At 38.1% G+C, this 22,128-nt stretch overlaps 1 protein-coding gene across 35 annotated transcripts in view; it reads right to left on the reverse strand.

Moving 5' to 3' along the window:
* The window catches only part of ZNF569 (zinc finger protein 569), a 107,991-nt gene that overhangs the window by 39,066 nt on the left and 46,797 nt on the right, over positions 1 to 22,128 (reverse strand). For 20 of the 35 annotated variants that reach the window (XM_077982406.1, XM_077982404.1, XM_077982425.1 and 17 more), the window contains one exon: positions 7,713 to 7,770. In XM_077982406.1, the coding sequence (XP_077838532.1) occupies positions 7,713 to 7,727 (15 nt within the window). In that variant the 5' untranslated portion in view covers positions 7,728 to 7,770. Of the gene's footprint in view, positions 1 to 7,712; positions 7,771 to 12,642; positions 12,749 to 17,755; positions 17,996 to 22,128 lie in introns of all 35 variants that reach the window. The other 15 variants (XM_015123594.3, XM_077982399.1, XM_077982418.1 and 12 more) reach the window with 3 other exon arrangements.

Below are 22,128 nucleotides of genomic sequence, written 5' to 3' on the forward strand. Positions count from 1 at the left end.
GAAATTTGGCAAATGGACGTTACACATCACTCAGAATTTGGCCAACTAAAATATATTCATGTATGCATAGACACCTATAGTGGGTTCATTATTGCAACTCTCCAGACAGAAGAGGGCACCAAACATGTCATAACTCATTTATTACATTGCTTTTCCATCTTAGGTATACCCAAACAAATTAAGACAGATAACGGTCCTGGTTACATAGCCAAAACTTTCTTACAATTCTGCAACACCCTACAAATTAAACATATCACAGGCATTCCCTACAATCCCCAAGGACAAGGTATAGTAGAAAGGGCCCATCTGTCATTAAAAACTACTATCGAAAAAATAAAAGGGGGGAGCTGGTACCCCGTGAAGGGTACCCCCAGAAACATACTTAATCATGCCCTCTTTATCCTTAATTTTTTAAATTTGGACAGTCACGGAAAATCTGCTGCCGACCGTTTCTGGCATCCTGAATCTCAAAAACAGTTCGCAATGGTAAAATGGAAAGATCCACTCGATAATTCATGGCATGGCCCTGACCCAGTTTTAATTTGGGGAAGAGGCTCAGTATGTATTTTCTCACAAAAAAATGATGCAGCCAGATGGCTGCCCGAAAGATTGGTAAGACAAATGAATCATAACCATTGTCAATCCAGGGAAAACAATCCTCCCTGAGAAGTTTCTTCCCTTTTGTTTTTCAGAAAATGAAGCCCAACATGAGATTCTTTTGGAAAATAATCATTTTATATAACATAGTGACAGTCTATGCAGGTTTTGATGACCCTCGTAAAGCAATAGAACTAATACGAAAGCAACACGGCCAGCCTTGTGACTGCAGCGGGGGACAAGTATCTGAACCTCCGTCAGACAGAATCTTCCAAGTGACTTGCTCGGCCAAGACAGCTTACTTAATGCCAAACCAGCTATGGAAATGTAAGTCAACCCCAAGAGACACCTCCCTCCCTAGCGGGCCGCTCCAAGAATGCCCCTGTAGTTCTTTCCAGTCCTCTGTACATAGTTCTTGCTACACCTCATATCAACAATGCAAATCAGGCAATAAAACATACTATACGGCTACGTTACTAAAAACACAAACTGGAAGTACCAGTGACGTACAAGTATTAGGATCCACCAATCAACTTGTACAATCTCCTTGTAACGGCCAAAAAGGACAGCCTGTTTGCTGGAGCACTACAGCCCCTATCCACATCTCTGATGGGGGAGGTCCATTAGACACCACAAGAATTAAAACTGTTCAGAAAAAAACTAGAAGAAATTCATAAAGCCCTGTATCCTGAAATTCAATATCACCCTTTGGCCCTGCTTAAGGTTAGAGATAACCTTATGATCGATGCTCAAACTTTTGATATCCTTAATGCCACTTAAAACTTACTCCAAATGTCCAATACAAGCCTTGCCCACGATTGTTGGCTTTGTCTAAAAATGGGTCCCCCTACTCCTCTCGCTATACCTAACTTTTCATTATCCTATGTCAATTGCACAGGTGAATCCTTGGTCAGTAACTCTTGTCCAATTATTTCTCCCCTCTTAGTTCAACCAATGAAGTTTTCTAACTCCTCTTGCCTCTTTTCACCCTCTTACAATAGCACTGAAGAAATCGATCTAGGCTACGTTGTATTCAACAACTGTACCTCCATAATCAATGTCACCAGCCCCTTGTGTGCTATAAATGGCTCGGTTTTCCTCTGTGGAAACAACATGGCATATACTTATCTACCCACAAATTGGACAGGGCTTTGTGTTCTAGCCACTCTTCTCCCCGACATTGATATCATCCCTGGAGATGAACCTGTCCCCATCCCCGCTATTGAGCATTTTATATATAGACCAAAACGGGCCATACAATTTATTCCCTTGTTGGCTGGACTGGGAATCACCACTGCATTTACAACAGGAGCTACAGGCCTAGGAGTCTCACTAACCCAATATACTAAATTAGCCAATCAATTAATTTCAGATGTACAAACCTTATCCAGTACTATACAAGATCTACAAGATCAGGTAGACTCATTAGCTGAAGTAGTTCTCCAAAATAGAAGAGGTCTAGACTTACTAACAGCAGAACAGGGAGGGATCTGTTTGGCTCTACAGGAATGATGCTGTTTTTATGCTAACAAATGCGGGATCGTTAGAGATAAAATAAAGACCTTACAAGAAGAGCTAGAAAAACGCAGAAAAGACCTGGCCGCCAATCCGCTTTGGACTGGACTCCACGGACTTCTCCCTTATCTCCTACCATTTTTGGGTCCTTTACTTACCCTTCTACTCTTTCTCACTCTTGGGCCTATAATCCTTAATAAGCTTATGGCATTCGTCAGATGACAAATCGAGGCCTTCCAGGCCAAGCCTATACAGGTCCATTATCATCGCCTTGAGATGTCTGAACATGGTGAGTCTTATCTGCCCTTATAAGACCACCTCCCCTGTGAGCTGAACTGGACAGTCAATGACGGGTAAGAGGACACCACCCCCAATTGAGCCTAAGACAGGAGGGCCACCCTTGCTGCTGCCTAATCCCATGACGGGCTTAAAAGGTGGGGATGAGTTGACCCAACCTAAGACAGGCGCAGTTCCCGAGGGGCTATCTCTCTCATCATGAAATAATAAAAAAGGGGGACCTGTCCGGAGCTGCATGGCCCGGCCATAGCAATTATAACTGACGACTGACGCCTGAGCTCTATACATTTCCACTTTATGCCTCCTCCCTAGATTTACTTTCTTCCCTGTTCTGCTGTCTCATATGCCAGTACAAAATGGCGCTCTTCCTGGTTCTTCATCACCAATTTTCCCGTGCCCGGGAAAATGATCAACTTACAGCGCAGGCGCCATCCCGCGCCCGGGAAAATTACCAACCAACTGCGCAGGCGCAACATGACGTCCAACCGAAGAAACCGAGACCTACCTGGCCACGCCCACCGCAGGGCCACCATCATCGCCCTGGCCCAACCTCCGCCCCTGCCGGTCTATATAAGGCATTACACTGCCAGCAATAAACGAGACTTGATCAGGATACTGTCTTGTCTCCATTTCTCATGTCTCTTGTCCCCCGGAGTTCCCACTCCCTCTTCTAGGGCCTACATTGACGATCTCGCGGGATGGGACAGATAATATAGCCAGAATAGGTTAAATCCACAGAGACAGAATACAGATTGGTGTTTGCCAGGGGCTAGGAGGAAGAGAGGGATAGGGGAACAGATGCTTAATGGGCATGGGGTTTTATTTTGAGGTGATAAAAATGTTACAGAACCAGATAGAGGTGGTGGCTGTACAACACTGTGAATGTACTAAAGGCCACTGAATTGTAGAATAATTTTAAATATGTATGTGAATTTCAGGTAAAAAAAAAAAGGTGAAATAAAAACAAAGAATTCAATGCTAGCAGACTGGCCTCATAAGAAACCCGGAAGGAAGTTATTCAGACTGAAAGGAAGTAGCAAAAAACAATTAAAATCCACATGAAAAAATGAAGAGCTCCAATAAAGCACTAAGCAGAATGCAGAGCACACAGTAGGCTCCGTAAGTATATATCAGCTGAACTAGTTTAATTTTCTTAGGTACTCTGCCCTGCATTGCTGGAGAAGTGAACCTTTTACTTGCAGATGAAGACTTAATGGTAACGAAAGAACAAATAAATGTGATATTCTTCTCTATGGGCTAATTTTCTTCTTTATCAATGCGCTTTATCACCAAGAATATCTCAAGACCTTCCATGGCCTTATTTTATACTACCTTGGCCTCTACTCAGCACTCACCGGCTCCAAACATGTTTAACCAGTATACTAGTTTTGAAGTACATAGTAATGTATGTTTCCTTATGCCTTCTACCTTTTCTCCTTTTAACTTTATTGAAAAAGGAAAGACAGAGGAGAAGATGAAAGGGGAAAATCCTCTCCTTCTTCTTACAGGCCTGGAATAGAGGGAAAAAAGGCTTTGAAGGTAGGGAGGTAAGCAGTTAAATATGTGCCTAGAACTCCCCACACTCCAAGGCATGAGTGTGAAATGGGAGAGAGGCAGTGAGTTAAGTGGGAAGAGTGTCATATCAAACTGAGAGAATAACTTCTAAGTAGCTTTCAGTTCCCATATAGCACAGACCCTGAGTAGGATGAAATAGGGTCATTTCAGAAGACAAGATGAGGCTGGGCATAGTGGCTCATGTCTGTAATCCCAACACTTTGGGAGGCCAAGAGGCAAGAAGATTGCTTGAGCCCAGGAGTTCGAGATCAGCCTGGGCAACATAGTGGGACCTTGTCTCTACAAATTTTTTTTTTTTTCAAATTAACCAGGCATGGGGGCATGTGCCTGTACTCCCAGCTACTTGGGCTGAAGGTGGGAGGACTGCTTGAGCCAAGCAGGCAGAGGTTGCAGTGAGCTGAGATTGCGCCACTGCACTCCAGCCTGGGTGACAGAGTAAGACCCTGTTTCAAAAAAAAAAAAAAAGGCAGAATGATCCTACATGCATGTGGTGGGGTTTAGGGGACTCAGGAAGCATCAAGAGCATGACAGAGATTCAGAAAGATCTACAGAGACAGCAAGAACCAAAGGAGGCCAGTTGATAAGGAGAGGTCTTGGACCATCATTGAGCTGTGAAATACACCATAAATTCATCAGCCACTGAATGTACAGAAAAAGGAGCTAGCTAAATCATCTAGCACATAAAAAAGGAGCTAGCTAAATCATCTAGCACATACCCAAGCTATGAAGATCTTCCCTGTTATCTCAAACACCACCTTAACAGAGAACAGGGATACAGAAGAGAATCTAAATGACTAAATAATTGCCAAGAGAACAATTTGCTGATTGAACTAAGTTTTGAATCAGACTGCATTAAGATTAGTTTTTTCATTTTATCAATCAGAACTCAGAGGGGATAGCAGAGCGAGTTTATAAACACTGTGGGCTTCTTGGGGCTTCTACTTAGGGGACACGGAAATGAAAACATAAGCAAGTGAATAAGTGAAATAAAATATGATATTGATAAGTTAAGAAATGCAATAAAGGTAATGGGTTATGGAATGAATCAGATACTCTACTTTGAATTTAGTAACCAAAGACGACCTTGAGGAGGATGACATTTCAGCAGAAACCTGAATGAGAAAGAACCAGTCATATAAATATCTAGGGTAGGAACATTTAAAAGCATGTTCAGAGTTCCTGAGGCAGGATAAACTTGGTCTGTTCAAAGCGGGGAAAGGTTAGTGAGGCTGAAACATAGTGAATGGGGGAGAATGTAGCACAAGATAATGGTGAAGACATGGACAGAAGGCATACCAAGAAGGGCTTTGTAAGGGACATTATTCCACATGTAAAGGAAAGCCACTAGATGGTATTAAGCAGATAAGTCATAATAAAACCTGAGGTTTAAATTATCACTTTGGTTGTTCTATGGAGAATGGACTATAGATGGTCAGGAGTGGATACAGGGAGATTAGTAGGCAGTTGCCAGAGTAGTTCCAGGTAAGAAATGAAGGGACATGCATTATAAGATCCATGGAAATGTTGATCAGAGAATATAATAACATTCAGCAATGAGATTAACTGAACTACAACTAGATGCAACAATTTAACATGGATGAATCTCACAAACATAGTATTAAACAAAAGAAGCCAGATACAGAATGCATAGAATATATAAAGTTAAAAGACAGGGAGAAACAATTTATGGTGATAAACACTGAACACTCCTGGGGTGCGGGTGATAACTAGGTAGGTATAGAAAAGCTATCCTAGAGTGCTAGGGTAATTCTGTATTTCTTCGTTGAGTGTGTGCACTGTGTTACACAGGTGTGTTCATTTTGAAAATTAACTGTGTGTGCCTGAGGAAGAAACCAGAGATATACAGAAACTGGTAGATAAAAATACATGGTCGGCCAGGCGCGGAGGCTCACGCCTGTAATCCCAGCCTTTGCGAGGCAGGCGGATCACCTGAGGTCAGGAGTTGGAGACCAGCCTGACCAACATGGTGAAACCCCATCTCTACTAAAAATATAAAATTAGCCGGGCATGGTGGTGCACACCTGTAATCCCACTATTCAGGAGGCTGAGGCAGGGGAATTGCTTGAACCTGGGAGGCAGAGGTTGCAGTGAGCCGAGATGACATCACTGTACTCTACCCTGGGCAACAAAGTGAGACTCAAAAACAACAACAACAACAACAACAACACGGTAAAAGAAAGGTATATCTCAGAAGAGCAAAGCTTTGAGCTGAGGGTAAAAAGTAAAATATGTTCAGTATCTGAGAGGGTAGGATAAATCTGAAAGGAAATCACAAGTATTCACAGAATATCAAGTGTACTAGGTGGTGTTCTAGGTACTGGAGATACAGCAGTAAACAAAGTGAAACACACTCTCTGCTCATTCTAGTGGTTAAAATTTTAAGAATTTACCAGAAATGATTACAGTGTGGCTCAATCAGCAGCAAATGCCCATTGAAAAAGATAGTTACATAGGGTCCTTTGAAAGACACACATCCCACCTCTTTCTCAAGATAGTCTAGTTTTCTCTCTTTAAATTTATGGGCCAGGCACAGTGGCTCACATCTATAATCCCAGCACTTGGGAGGCCAAGGCAGGTAGATCACTTGAGGTCAAGAGTTTGAGACCAGCCTGGCCAACATGGTGAAACCCCATCTGTACTAAAAATACAAAAAAAAAACCCCACAAAAATTAGCCAGGAGTGCTGGGGGGTGCCTATAATCCCAGGTACAACAGAGGCTGAGGCAAGAGAATCACTTGAACCCGGGAGGCGGAGGCTGCAGTGAGCTGAGATTGTGCCACTGCACTCCAGCTTGGGCAACAGAGCAAGACTCCATCTCAAAAACTAAATAAATATAAGTAAATAAATAAATTTATATACGACATGCATAGAGTAATGTGGTAAAATGGACTAGTCTTAAGCATACAATCTGATAAATTTGTATACATTTGTAGACATGGGTACCTACAAGTCAAACACAGAACATTTTCAGCCCTCCAAATTTCTTCATGCTGTTTCACAGTAAATACCCTCTCAGAGGTAACCAGTATTCTGACTTCTATCACAATAGATTAGTTTTGCCCATTTTCAACTTCATATGAATGGAACCCTACGATATATACTTTTTTGTTTCTGCCTTCTTTCATTCTATGTTTGTGTAATCTATCCATGTTGGTTGTTGTGTGTGGCAGTCATCTGTTCTTTGTTATTGTTAAGTAGTATTCCACTGTGTGAAATACTGTAATTTATTCCTTTTTCTGTTAATGTTCACTTGCATTCTTTCTAATGCTGGGCTATTTTGATAGTTACACTTTATTTTGTCCTTGATCAAAAGAGAACATCAAAAGAGCTAGGTTTATCAACTACAAGAGGTAACACTAAAATGTTTTCATTGACTTCTAGGTATCAATGAAAAGCTTATTTCTGTTAGAAAATGTTGATTTTTTTATTGTTACATACAATGAAAATGATGTAACAAATTTTTGCTCTGGTTTTCTTTACCTATGAAAAGGAAATTTAAATTTGATGCCCAACTTTAATCTCTCTGAATGAATTTCATAAAATACCCACATTTTAACTCTTCCCTAGTTTTAATCGTTCAACTCTATTTCCCCTGAAAATATGTTTTATGTATATAGGCCTTTATAATTTACTGTATGAATTACTGTAATCCCCTTAAATTGCATTAGAGAGTAAGGCAAGAAACAAATACACTATTTAATATTTACCTGGGACTCAGTCATTTCCTCTTCTTTCTGGGAAGGGATGGGGCCTGCAGAAGTCGAGCTGGGGAAGAGAATAAAACTCATTAAAATAGGCCTGGCTTGTAGTTTCAGAAATATGCACACACAGAGTGGATTAAAGGTCACCCTGTAGTGGAATGATAATTAAATCTATCAGAAATGCCAAGAATATTCACACCACAAATGTTCTTAATAGGTGTGAGGATGGTTGGAATAATCATGCAGAGCTTGGGCATAGAGTGGATAGAAACGGGTGCATATGTGGGAGCTCTGTATCAGAGAATACATGTAGCATTATGAAGGCATATATCCAGGAAAATTATGAAACTGACAAAACACCTGAAGTATTTTAATGTATTGAGACATTTAAGACAGTAATAATTAGCAATTAAGAAAGAATTAAGTAGCAATTTAAAAGAATTTAAAAGGTGATATAATTATATCTTGAGGAACAAATAAAAAGTTTGTATGTGTGAGTAATGTGTATCAGAGGTACTGATGGTAAGAGAGTTAAATCCATACTTTTCCCTAGCCACAGCAATCAGACAAGAGAAAGAAATAAAGGGCATCCAAATTGGTAAACAGGAAGTCACACTGTTGCTGTTGCTGACATGATTGTATACCTAGAAAACCCTAAAGATTCATCCCCAAAGCTCCTAGAACTGGCAATTGAATTCAGCAGTTTCAGGACACAAAATTAATGTACACAAATCAGTAGCCCTGCTATATGCCAACAGCAACTAAGCTGAGAATCAAATCAAGAACTCAACCCCTTTTACAATAGCTGCCAAAAAAATAAAATACTTAGGAATGTACTTAACCAAGGAGGTAAAAGACCTCTGTAAGGAAACTACAAAACACTGCTGAAAGAAATCAGATAACACAAACAAATGGAAACACATCCTGTGCTCATGGATGGGTAGAATCAATATTGTGAAAATGACCATACTGCCAAAAGCAATCTACAAATTTGACACAATTCCCATCAAGATACCACCATCAATCTAGGCAGAACTAGAAAACACAATCCTAAAATTCATATGGAACCAAAAAAGAGCCTACAGCCAAAGCAAGACTAAGCAAAAAGAACAAATCTGGAGGCATTACATTATTTGACTTCGAACTATAAGACCATAGTCACCAAAACAGCATGGTAGTGGTATAAAAACAGGCATACAGACGAATGGAACCGAATAGAAAACCCAGAAATAAAGCCAAATACTTACAGTCAACATATCTTCGACCAAACAAACAAAGACATAAAGTGAGAAAAGGAAACCCTATTTAACAAATGGTTTCAGGATAATTGGCAAGCCATATGTAGAAGAATAAAACTGGGGCCGGGCACGGTGGCTCACTCCTACAATCCCAGTACTTTGGGAGGGCAAGGCAGGTGGATCACGAGGTCAGGAGATAGAGACCATCCTGGCTAACAAGGTAAAACCCCGTCTCTACTAAAAATACAAAAAAATTAGCCAGGCGTGGTGACGGGCACCTGTAGTCCCAGCTACTTGGGAGGCTGAGGCAGAAGAATGGCGTGAACCTGAGAGGCAGAGGTTGCAGTGAGCCAAGATCACGCCACTGCACTCCAGCCTGGGCAACAGAGACTCCATCTCAAAAAAAAAAAAAAAAAAAAAAAAAAAAAAGGAAGAATGAAACTGGATCCTCTGGATCCTCATCTCTCACCTTATACAAAAATCAACTCAAGATGGATCAAAGACTTAAATCTAAGACCTGAAACCATAAAATTTCTAGAAGATAACATTCAAAAAACCCTCATAGACATTGGCTTAGGCAAAGACTTTATGACCAAGAACCCAAAAGCAAACACAACAAAAACAAAGATAAACAGATGGGACTTAATTAAACTAAAAAGCGTCTGCACAGCAAAATAATCAGCAAAGTAACCCACAGAATGGGAGAAAATCTTTGCAGTCTATACATCCAACAAAGGATTAATACTCAGAATCTACAAGGAACTCAAACAAATCAGCAAGAAAAAAACAATCCCATCAAAAAGTGGGCTAGGACATGAATAGACAATTCTCAAAAGAAGATATACGAATGGCCAACGAACATATGAAAAAATACTCAACATCACTGATTATCAGGGAAATGCAAACCATACCACCATATGATATTTTACTCCTGGAAGAATGGCCATAATCAAAAAATCAAAAAATAATAAATGTTGGCATGGATGTGGTGAAAAGGGAACACTTTCATACTGTTGGTAGGAATGTAAACTAGTACAACCACTATGGAAAACAGTGTGGCGATTCCTTAAAGAACTAAAAGTATATCTACCATTTCATCCAGCAATCCCACTCCTGGTATTTACCCAAAGGAAAAGAAGTCATTATAGGAAAAATATACTTGCACATGCATGTTTATAGCAGCATGATTTGCAATTCCAAAAATATGGAACCAGTCTAATGGAACAAAATATTGGCATAAAAACAGTGAATTTTACTGTATACAAATAGAATTCAACCAGGATGTGAATTCTGGGAGGTGGAATCTAAAATAGAATGTAGAATATGACACATTAATTTAACTGTACTACATAAGAGGTTTATTGTAGATTCTTTGGCATTTTCTACTTAATTATGTTGTCTGCAAATAGAAACAGTTATATTCCTTCCTTTTCAATCTTTATGTCTTTTATGTACTTCTTTTCCCTTATTGCACTGGCTAGAACTTCCAGTACAATAGTGACTATTATAATAGTAGTAAGAGAGGACATTCTTGCATTGTTCCCAGTCTTAGAGATAAAGCATTCAGTATCTCACCATTAACTGTAATGTAGTTCTAGGTTTTCTGAAGATGCCCTTTAGTAAAGGTTGTTCCCTTCAATTCCTAGTTTGCTGAGGAGTTGCTTTGTTTTTTGTTGTTAACATGAATGAATGTTGACTTTTGTCAAGTGCTTTTCTGCATCTACTGAGATAACAGTCATATGTTTATTCTCTTATTACAGTCAACTATAGTAATTGATTTTCAAAGGATGAGCTGGAAATTCATCTCATATTCCCAAGGTGAACCCTATTGTGATATACTTTTTTTATATTGCTAGATTCAATTCACCCAAATACTGTTGAGGATTTTTGTTTCTAACTCCATGAGGAATACTAGTCTGTAGTTTTCTTGTAATATCTTTGGCTTTGGTATCTGGGCAAAGCTGGCCTCATAAAATGAGTTGAAAAGTGTTCCTCCTCTTCTGCATTCTGGAAAAGTTTGTATGGAATCATTAGAATTTCTTCCGTAGATGTTTAGTATTTCACCTGGGAAATTATCTGGTTGTGGAGTTTCCATTTTGGAAGTTTTTAAATCACAAATTCAATTTCATGAATAGACATATAACTATTCAAGTTATTTCTTGTCTGAATTTTGGTAGTTTATGTCTTTCAAAAAATTTGCTCATTCATCCAAGTTGTCAAATTCACAGGTATGGAGTTGTTTGCAGTATTCTTTTATTATCCTTTTCAAATCTGTGGGGGTGAGTGTGACACCCTATCTTTCATTCCTGATATTAGCAATTTGTTTCTTTTTTTCAACTTTTATTGAGCTTTTCAAAGAACGAGCTTTTAGTTCACTGATTTTTCTCCATTATTTTTGGTTTCAAATTGTACTGAATTATGCTGTAATCTTTAATATCCCCTTCCTTGTTTGTTTTGAGTTTAGTTTGCTTTTTTTCCCTCTAGTTTGTTAAGGCAGAAGTGTAGTAATGATTTTTCTAATTATTTATATAATTTAATGCAACAAACTTCCCTCTAAGCACTAATTTAGCTGCTTCCCACATATTTTGGTGTGCTGTATTTCCATTTTCTTTCAAATTATTTTTTAATTTCCTATAATGTTTCTTCTTTGACTCATGGACTATTTAGAAGTGTGTTTAATTTTGAAATATCTGGAGATTTTCCAGATACCTTTTTGTTCTTCACTTCTAGTTTTATTCTGCTATGTTCTGAGAATAGACCTTGAATGACTTTTATGTCTTTAAAATTCTTGAGATTTCTATTATGGCCCCAAATATGATCTATGTTGGTGAATGTCTATGTGCACTTGAGGAAGACATGTATTCTGCTGTTGTTTAGAGTGTTCTATACACGTCATTGACATTTGAACACTGAAAAAGTTGACATTCAATACTTGAATGTTGGTTGATAATGTTGTTTTGGAGTCTTCTGTAACCTTTCTGATATTCTGCTTTCATGTTCTATTGATTCCTGAAAGAGGAGTTTTAAGTCCCCAACTATAATTGTGCATGTGTCTATTTCTCCTTTCAGTTCTGTCAGTTTTTGCCTCATGTATCTTGAAGCTGTGTTGTTAGCTGCATACACATTTATGATTGTTGTGTCTTCTTACTAACTCCTAGAGCATTATGTTTCTTCATCCCTGATTAAATCCCTTGTTCTAAACTTTGTCTAATATTAAAGTTGTTTCCTGGTTTTGTTTTTGTTTTTTTTTTTTTTTTGGTTAGTATTTTGTGGTAGTTTTTCCTATGTCATTTGCTTTTAATACACTTATTTATCTTTATATTTAAAATGGGTATCTTAGGCTACTCCACCTTGTAGTCTGGTAGTTAAAATGGGTTTCTTGTAAAACAGCATTTAGATGAATCTTGCTCTTTTATTCAATGTGATAAGCTCTATCTGTAACTGGTGCATTCAGAATGATATTAAAATTGATTACTGATACAGCTGGATTAAGATGTATCATCTTCTTAGCTGTTTTCTATTTGCTCCTTTGTTCTTTTTCGCTCTCCTTCCCCCACTTTTCTCCTTTGGTTTCGTTTAATTGCACATTTTTTATTATTCCATTTTATCTCCCACTTAGTCATTGTGTATGTCCTTTTAACGTACTGTTGGATATGGTTTTCTAGTATTTTGTTGGGGACTTTTGCATCTGTACTCACCAGGAATATTGCCCTGCAGTTTTCCTGTGTCTCTGTCTTGCTTTGGTATCAGGATAATGCTGGCCTCGTAAGATGAGTATGGAACTGGTCCCTCCTCTTCAATATTCTGAAAGATTTTGAGAAGGATTTCTATTAATTCATCTTTAAATGTTTGGTTGAATTCACCAGTGAAGCTGTGTGGTCCAGGCCTCTGCCGTTAGCAGGTTTTTGATTCCTGATTCACACTAGTTATAGGTCTGTTCAGACTTTTTATAATATTTCTTCGTGATCTAATCTTGGTAGTTTGTATGTTTCTAGGAATTTATTTATTTATTCTAGGTTATCCAGTTTGTTGACATATAATTCTTCACAGTTTTTTCTTAAGATCCTTTTTACTTCTGTGGCATCAGCTGTACATAGTTTTTTCTTAAGATCCTTTTTATTTCTGTGGCATCAATTATATTGTCTCTTCTTTCAATTCTGATGTTATTTATTTGAGTCTTCTCTATTTTTTTCATAGTTTAGGTAAGGGTTTGTCAATTTATCTTTTCAAAATACCAACTGTTAGTTTCTTTTCTTTCTTTCTTTTTTTTTTTTTTTTTTGAGTCAGAGTCTCGCTCTGCTGCCCAGGCTGGAGTGCAGTGGCGCCATCTTGGCTCACTGCAAGCTCTGCCTCCCGGGTTCACACCATTCTCCTGCCCCAGCCTTCCAAGTAGCTGGGACTACAGGCGCCCGCCACCACGCCTAATTTTTTAAAAATATTTTTAGTAGAGACGGGGTTTCACCGTGTTAGCCAGGATGGTCTCAATCTCCTGACCTCGTGATCCACCTGCCTTGGCCTCCCAAAGTGCTGGGATTACAGGCGCGAGCCACCGCACCCAGCCCAAAATACCAGCTATTAGTTTCTATCACTTTTCTATTTAATTTATGCTTTCATTTCCTTTATTTCCTTCCTTCTGCTAACTTTGGACTTAGTTTGCTCTTCTGATTCTAGTTCCTTGAGACGTAAAGTTAGTTGTTTATTTGAGATCTTTCTTCTTTTATCAATGTAAGAGCTTATCCATACGAATTTACCTCTCAGTACTGCTTTTGCTGCAATTTATAAGTTTTGGTATGTTATGTTTTTGTTTGCCTCAAGATATTTTCTAATTCATTTTTTATTTCTCTTTTGACCCAATGGTTATTCAAGATTCTGTTCGTTTCAATATGTTTGTGGATTTCTTGGTTTTCCTTGTTATATTTATTTCTGGTTTCATTCTACTGGGGTCAGAAAAGATATTTGGTATGACTTAGATATTTTAAAAATTTTTAACATTTGTTTTGTGATCTAATATGTGATGCATTATGGAGAAACCTCCATGTGTAGAGAAAAATAATATATATTCTACAGCTGTTGGGTAGAAAGTTCTATATATGGCCAGGCATGGTGGCTCATGCCTGTAATCCCAGCACTTTGGGAGGCCGAGGCAGGCGGATCACCTGAGGTCAGGAGTTTGAGACCAGCCTGGATAACATGTTGAAACCCTGTCTCTACTAAAAATACAAAAATTAGCCAGGCATGGTGGTGGATGCCTGTAATCTCAGCTACTCGGGAGGCTGAGGTAGGATAATCACTTGAACCCAGGAGGCAGAGGTTGCAGTGAGCCGAGATCAATGCCACTGCACTCCAGCCTGAGTGACAGAGCAAGACCCATCTTAAAAAAAAAAAAAAAAGTTCTGTATATGTCTATTAGATCCATCAGGTCTACAGTGTTATTCAAGTCAAATGTTTCCTTACTGATCTGTCAGGAAGTTCTGTCCATTATTAATCGACAGAAAGTGGGATACTAAAGTCTCCTATTATATTGCATTGCTGTATATTTCTCCCTTCAATTTTGCCAATGTTTCTTTTACATATTAGATATCCTGGTGTTGGGTGCATATATATTTATAATCATTCTATGGTCCCAGTGGGTTGACCCTATTATCATTATAAAATGTGCTTCCTTGTCTCTTGTGACAGTTTTTTACTTAAATCCTATTTTATCTGATATACGTATAGCTACTCTGCTCTCTTTTGGTTACCATTTGCATGGATAATCTTTTTCCATCCCGCACCTTCAGCCTATGTGTACCCTTAAGATCTGAAGTGAGCTTCTTGTAGACAGCATATAGTTGGGTCTTGTTTATATATCCATTCAGCGACTCTATGTTTGTTGATTGGGGAGTTTAATGTGCATTTACTACAATTATTGCTAGGGAAGAACTTACTATTGCTATTTTGTTAGTTGCTTTATGTTAGTCTTCTTCCTTCATCTTTTCCACTGTTGCAGTCTCCCTTTGTGTTTTGTTAGTTTTTTGTATTGATATGCTTTGACTTCTTTCTCTTTTGTGTAGCCTCTATGGGTACTTTCTGGCATATGTGGTTAGTGTGGGGCTTACATAAAATATAGATATAATAGTCTTTTTAAAGCTGATAACAAACTTCAATCACATACAAAAACTCTGCATTTTAAATTCTTCTGCCCAAATTTTGTTATAATTGTCACAATTCACATCTATTCACAGTGTATCTTTTAACGTATTTCATATCTATTTTTAATACTTTCGTCTTTTAACTTTTATAGTAGAATTAAAAGTTATTTACCCACTACAATTATGGTAATGCAGTATTCTGTGTTTACATATATATTTACCTTTATCAATGAGCTTCATACTTTTCCATACTGTCTTTTTGCTGTTTGGTGCTTTTTCATTTCTATTTGAAAACTCCCTTTGGCATTCTTTATAAGGCAGGTCTAGTGGTGATGAATTTCCTCAGCTTTGGTTTGGGAAAGTCTTTCTCTCATCATCATTTTTAAAGGATAGTTTTGCCAAGTATAGTATTCCTGGTTGGCAGGGATTTTTCGCTATTGTTGTTTGTTTTGTTTTGTCTGTTTGATCTTTCAGCTCTTTGAATATATCATTCTACTCTGTTCTGGCCTGCAAAGTTTCTGCTGAAAAATATCCCTTAATAGTCCTATGGATGTTCCCTTGTATGTGATAAGCTGCTTCTCTCTTGCTGCTTTCAAAATTCTGTCTTTGACTTTTGACAATTTGCTATAATGCATCTTGGTATGGGTTTGTTTCATTTTATTTTATGTCCTTTGTGCTTCCTGAATCTGGATGTTTATTTCCTTCCCCAGCTTTGGGGAGTTTTCAGCCATTATTTTTAAAACAAGCTTTCCGGTCCTTTTTCTCTATTTTCTCCTGAGATTCCCATAATGTATATATTAGTCTGCTTGATGGTATTCTACAACCAACTTAAGCCTTCTTCACTCTTTTTCATTATTTTTTATTATCACTCCCCTGACTGAATTATTTCTAATGGCTTGTCTTTCAGTTTGCTAATCCTTTCTTCTGCTTTTTTAGTCTGATGTTGAATCCTTCTAGTCAATTTTTCAGCCAATTCTCTGGGGAGCTCATTAAGAAAAGATGGAGTACTGGTTGCACAAACCAACTCCTTCTCTCCCCTGGATGAGTTAGGGCATCTCTTCCTGACTGTATGGTACTGTACCAGGGGCAGTATCTCTAGCAACAGGGTATCCTGAATCTTCGTACTAGCTTCCCTAGTCTTGTTTCATGTTCTTCCAGGATACAACAGCCTTTACGATTAGTTTCTGATTTCTCACAAACAGAATTTGTCTGTGAATTGTTGCTGAATTAGTATTTTGGGAAGGTGAGAAAGGGTCCAAGTCTTCCTATACCACCATCTTGATGATGCCACCACCACCCGCCCGCCTTCATTTTGAAGGGATATTTTTGCTTGGTGTGAAATCCTGGATTGACAGCTTTTTTTCTGCACTTTAAAAATGATTCTCCCTTGTCTTCTTGCTTGCATGGTCTCTGATAATAGATCTGCTATACGTAATTCTTATTCTTGTTCCTCAATAGACAATTTTTTTTTCTTGTTATCTTCAAGATTTTCCTCTTATTCTTAGTTTCCAGCAGTTTAAATATGTTTAGATGTGTTTTAAATTTTTGTTTTGGTATTTATCTCTGAGCTTCTTGGACCTATGGTTTGCTGTCACTAACTTGGAAAAATTCTCAGCCATGATTTATTTAAATACTTTTCTTCCATCTCTGCTGCAATTACCCATCAGGTCCATTTCATATTAGTCATAGTTATCTTAAATTCCTGTTGGGTTGTTGCAATATCTATGTCATAACTAAGTCAATTATGATTATTGCTTTGTCTCTTTGAAGTATGTTTTTTCTTTTTCTTCTTGCCTTTTTACATGCCTCATAATCTTCGGTGAAGGCTGTACATCTTGGGTAGTACAGTAGATACGACGATTAAGAAGTTTACATGAGTATGCCTTCCCTTCTGCTAGGTTTTTAACGTGGGGGGTTATGCTGATCTATTCAATAGCTGGACAGAGTTTGAGGTTTGTCATTGCTATGGTTACACTGAGTGTACCACAGGCTTCAATAATATCCTCTAATAATATCTGTGTTTAAGGTAAGGGTTGATTTCCCATGGTTGTTTTCTCAATGCACTTTTCTCCCTTAGTTTTGGGTGTTCCATTTGTGCTGCTCCTCAGAGAGAATCTCTCTTGCAAGCTTCCTAGCTGTATTCTACTATTGCTTCTATTTGATTCTTGTTATTTTGGTGGGGGTTGAGTAGATGGAGGGAAAGCATTCTCTTATGATCTCACTAAGTCTCAGTCTTAGGCAGACACCATATCCCTAAGTCTTGGGGATGTGGCTTTCACAAGTGCTTTTGCCACTCTGCCAGCTGTAGTGCTAGGCCTAGAGCATATTCCTCCCCTATTCTCAGAGATAGTACTTTTTTTCAGGTCCCTTTCCTATACTGCAGTAGCTTTCTACAAGTCTCCTAAGGCAACTGTTTTTGCTGCTCTTCATTATGCAGTGATAGGGAAGATGGGTTTGGGTTGCTGTTGCCCTCCCCCAGCTAGCACCACAAGGAAAGGCTTCTCAGGATTCACCCCCATCTTCCCTATGAGTGCCGCTGGGATTCCAAGAGGAAAAGCCTACAAGAGATTGAACCCCCACCTCTCTAATTTTGCAAATCCCCCAGTAGTTTTACACTTTCATTAGCTGACATTCACACTTTAAAAATCTGTTTAAAAACTTGATAGCTGTATTTTCTTACTGGCTTATATGGTGTCTGGCAGAGTCCATCCCAGGTAAGTAAAGCTTGAGTCCTGTTTCTCTCAGCTGGCATCTTTCTTTCCCCAGATTTAAGATTACTTGGTTGCCCTGTGACCTCAGTTCTCTGATGGGTTCTAGAAAAGTTATTTTGTAGTCTGTCCATTTCCTTGTTGTAGGGTAGAAGTTTGTAGTTTCCTTGTTGTAATGATTGAAGCAAAGCTCCTTCCAGCTGTTTACATCCCTAAGGAGAAACCCAAAGTCCCCTCATTACAATAAACTTTTGAGAAGTCCTTCAGTTTATTTTGTCATGGGGCTCAAAAATACCTTGCAAATAAAGTTAGGATTAGGATAACAGTTTAAAGTCGAGTAAATTAGCTAGGATGGAGTTGGGGTGGGATAGCATTACAAGCAAAGCAGTAGCAATTGGTAAGGCCTCAGAAAAGACAGAATTCAGTATACTGGAGGAACTCAACTTTAAGCTAATTGAGGAAATACTTTAGAAACAAATTCACAAACTAAATGTTATATTCGTAATAAATGTTATTTTTCTTTCCTCTGCAGAGAACTTACTTCCAGGCATATCAATTTGTTTAGTTTTTGGACTATCATGCATAATTCCCTCCTGAAATGAGCTCTGATACAGTTAAAATGCTTACAGCAACTTGCATATCTACATAATAATATATATATTTTTAACAGTCCTCTTGCTTGAATCCACATTTTGCCAAAAACCTAAAACTCATTGAAAGCTGTACACCTGGCAGCGTTTCTCAAGGCAGAAATTCTCTAGTTAGCATGAACTAACTCACAGACTGGGGATATGGCTCTGTGGTGGACAACAACACTATTTTCTCCCCCACCCCCAACTCTTTCCTAGTCTTCTCTCCACTATTCCCATGGGTTCCCGGATTCTAGGTCCTACCACACCACTTTGCAACACATGTTTAAATCACAAGGGAAAAGGGCAAATGACACATGAAAGAAGGATATAAGGGCTGGACATTAGCACCCACTGATGGCTGGAAGAACAGCATTAAACTCTGTGGGTACCGCTCTATCTGGGATCTAAAGTTGCCAAAGACAGTTGCAACCTACAGAAATCAAAAATTTAATTTCTCAAAAGCTTCTTTACTTTGTTCTCTCTTTAATTTGGCTGGCATGTTTGAAAATATTTTTATTCTACTCTCATACTCAAATAATAATTTGGCTAACTGTAGGCTTCTCAGAAAAACAATTTTTCCTCAGAAATTTAAAGCAATGTGACTTCACTTTGCGGCTCCAGTGACTTCTAGTGTTGCTGTATATTGACATTCTACTTCTAGATCATTCCAACTTTTTTTTTCCTCTGTAGAAAGTTTTTGGCCTTTCTTCTCGTGTTAGTTTCTGATAGTTGGTGTGGGTTTTTCTCATTAATCGCACTGAGCTTTTGGTCAATGTATATCATGGACATATGGTCACTGCAATCCGTATATTTATTGTTCTCTTCTAGGAAATTTTCTTGCACCTTTTTGTTGTCATTTTCTCTACTTTCTCTTATGTATAATTCCTAAGAATAGGGTGATCTATCCCTTAAACTGACCATCTAAGTGTCTTATATTTTATCTCTTAAAATTTCTACTTCTCTCTTAGGGCCCATATGTTTGAGAAGGAAGCTCCCATTCATGTTAGTTAAACATTAAGTCACAGAGCTCTCCATTAAGAAAACTTTTTCTTTAGACAGGGAGTTGACGCTTCATGAAACAGTTTAACTGCCTCCTACTTTCCTTTCCTCTAGTTCACTCTAAACATACTTGTATGTATATATTCTAAAAATTTTCCTCCCAAATTTATTGCTTTTAAAAACTCGAGGCCAGGCACAGTGACTCACACCTGTAATTCCAGCACTTTGGGAGGCCGAGGTAGGCGGATCGCAAGGTCAGGAGTTCAAGACTGGCCTGGCCAACACAGTGAAACTCCACCTCTACTAAAAATACAAAAAATTAGTCAGGTGTGGTGGCAGGCGCCTGTAATCCTGTAGTTACTTGGGAGGCTGAGGCAGGAGAATCGCTTGAACCCGGGAGGCGGAGGTTGCAGTGAGCCTAGATCGCGCCAGTGCACTCCAGCCTGGGCAACACAGCAAGACTGTCTCAAACAAAAACAAAAACAACACAAAACTCGAACTACAAAAACGTTGAAAGATTAGTACAAAGAATACTTCTAAAACCCTTAACCTATATTCAGCAATTGCCAATTTTTCTACCTCTCTTTCCTTCTCTAAAAACATGTACACAAACTTCACACTTAACTCTTTCAGAATGACCTCCAAAAACTAAGAAGTCTCCTACATAAACACAGTGCCATTATCACAGCAAAGATATTAAACATTAGTACAATAAAATATATTATTTCTATTCATACTTCCCTAGTTGTCGCAACAATATCCTTTAAAACCAATTTTAAAATAAATTCAGGATTTAATCGAGAATTCTATCCTTATAAAATGCATCTTAAGTAATACTCCTCTGTTTAAATTTATTTTTTCTCCCCTTGCCCAAAATTTATTGGCTTATGGTAACAGAGAAACTGAGGTATGTGGAAATAGGAAAGGAAAAGAGAGTGTGGAATTGGTGTATAATGTTTAAGAATCAACAAAATAAAACTGGAAAATCTTAGATATGTTTATATTCTTTTTTTTGTTTTGTTTTGGAAACAGGGTCTCACTCTGTTGCCCAAGCTGGAGAAGCGCATGGCTCACTACAGCCTTGATCTCCGAAGTTCAAGTGATTCTCCCATCTCAGCCTCCCAAGTAGCTGGGACCACAGGCATGCACCACCATGCCTGGCTAATTTATATATTTTTGGTAAAGACGGGGTTTTGCCATGTTGCCCAGGCTGGTCTTGAACACTTGGGCTCAAATGATCTGCCCGCCTCGGCCTCCCAAAGTGCTAGGCTTATAAACATGAGCTACTATGCCCAGGCTGATATTTTTATATTCTTTATGGAGTCTTTTTTAAAAAATGTATTTTATTTTAGATTCAAGGGCTACCTGTGCTTATTAGTTACATGGGTATTACCTTAAATTACTTCAATGACAACTTTTATAATTTTGTTTCTGAATACCTCATTAGCTTCATCTTTCACTCCCTGAAAGTAAACTCCAGCCATACATAATTACATGCTTTCTTAAAATATACAAAGCTCCTTAAAAGTTACTCTATATTACGTTCCCATGCCTAGAAACTATCTCTTGATTGCTGATCATCAGTTCCTTCTTGCTTTTGACCAATGCCTTCTTGTTCTTAAAGAGATCAGATTAAGAATGACTTTATCATTTGATTGGGATATCCCTCTATGTGGATCTATTTGTACTCCTGTATCTCATGAGCTTAACCATCTTGTGGCATTTATCGCTCTGCCAATGCACCCACTGATTTATCTGTCTAAGCAGGACTGTGAACCACTTATGGCAGGGACTGGTCATATGGTTTGATGTTTCATTGCCCAGCACAACCTATATAAGAAAAGATGTGCAGTAAAAGTTTGTGCAATGAATTTAAAATAACTATGATTAATATTTTGAGTGCTCTATGACAAAGTTAGAAAAAGAGATGGGTACTGTAAGCAGAGAAATGCAAGCTATAAGAAAGAATCAAAAGAAATGCTAGAAATAAAAAACATATTAACAAAAAGAAAGAATGCCTTCAATGGACTCATCAACAAACTCAACGCAGTAGAGGAAACAATCAGTGAACCTGAAAATAGAAACTTCAAAAGAAAGTGCACAGAGGAAAAAGAATGAAAAACGAGAACATCCAAACCATGGGACAATATCAAAACATGTATCTATTAAATAGACATCTATTTTCCCAATTAGAAAACCAAAAGGAGAAAAAAAGAGAACACAGATGAAATATTGTAAGTAATAATGTCCATGAATGTTTCAAATTAACGACACACATCAAACCACAGATTGAGGAAGCGCAAAGAACACTAAGCAGGATAAATACCAAAACAAAACAAAACAAAACAAAAAAAAGTGTATATCATATTGAAACTGAAAAAAAGAAAAAGAAAAGGTATTCAAGGAACCCAGAAAAAAGTAACACCTTACCTATAAAATGACATTGATAAAAATTACAGCAGACTTCTTGTCAGAAACCAAATAAGCAAGAAAAAAGTGGTGTGAAATATCTAAAGCATTAAATGAAAAAGAGTCACCAACCTAGAATTTTCTATTCAGGGAAATTATCCTTCAAAATTGAAGGAGAAATGAAGACTTTCTCAAAACAAAAGGTAAGGGAATTCATCACCAGCAGACCTACCCTGTAAGAAATGTTAAAAAGTTATTTAGTCAGAAGAAAAACAATATATGTCAGAAACATGGATTTACATAAA

The sequence above is a fragment of the Macaca mulatta genome, chromosome 19, assembly GCF_049350105.2.
Source record: "Macaca mulatta isolate MMU2019108-1 chromosome 19, T2T-MMU8v2.0, whole genome shotgun sequence".
NCBI lineage: Eukaryota > Metazoa > Chordata > Mammalia > Primates > Cercopithecidae > Macaca > Macaca mulatta.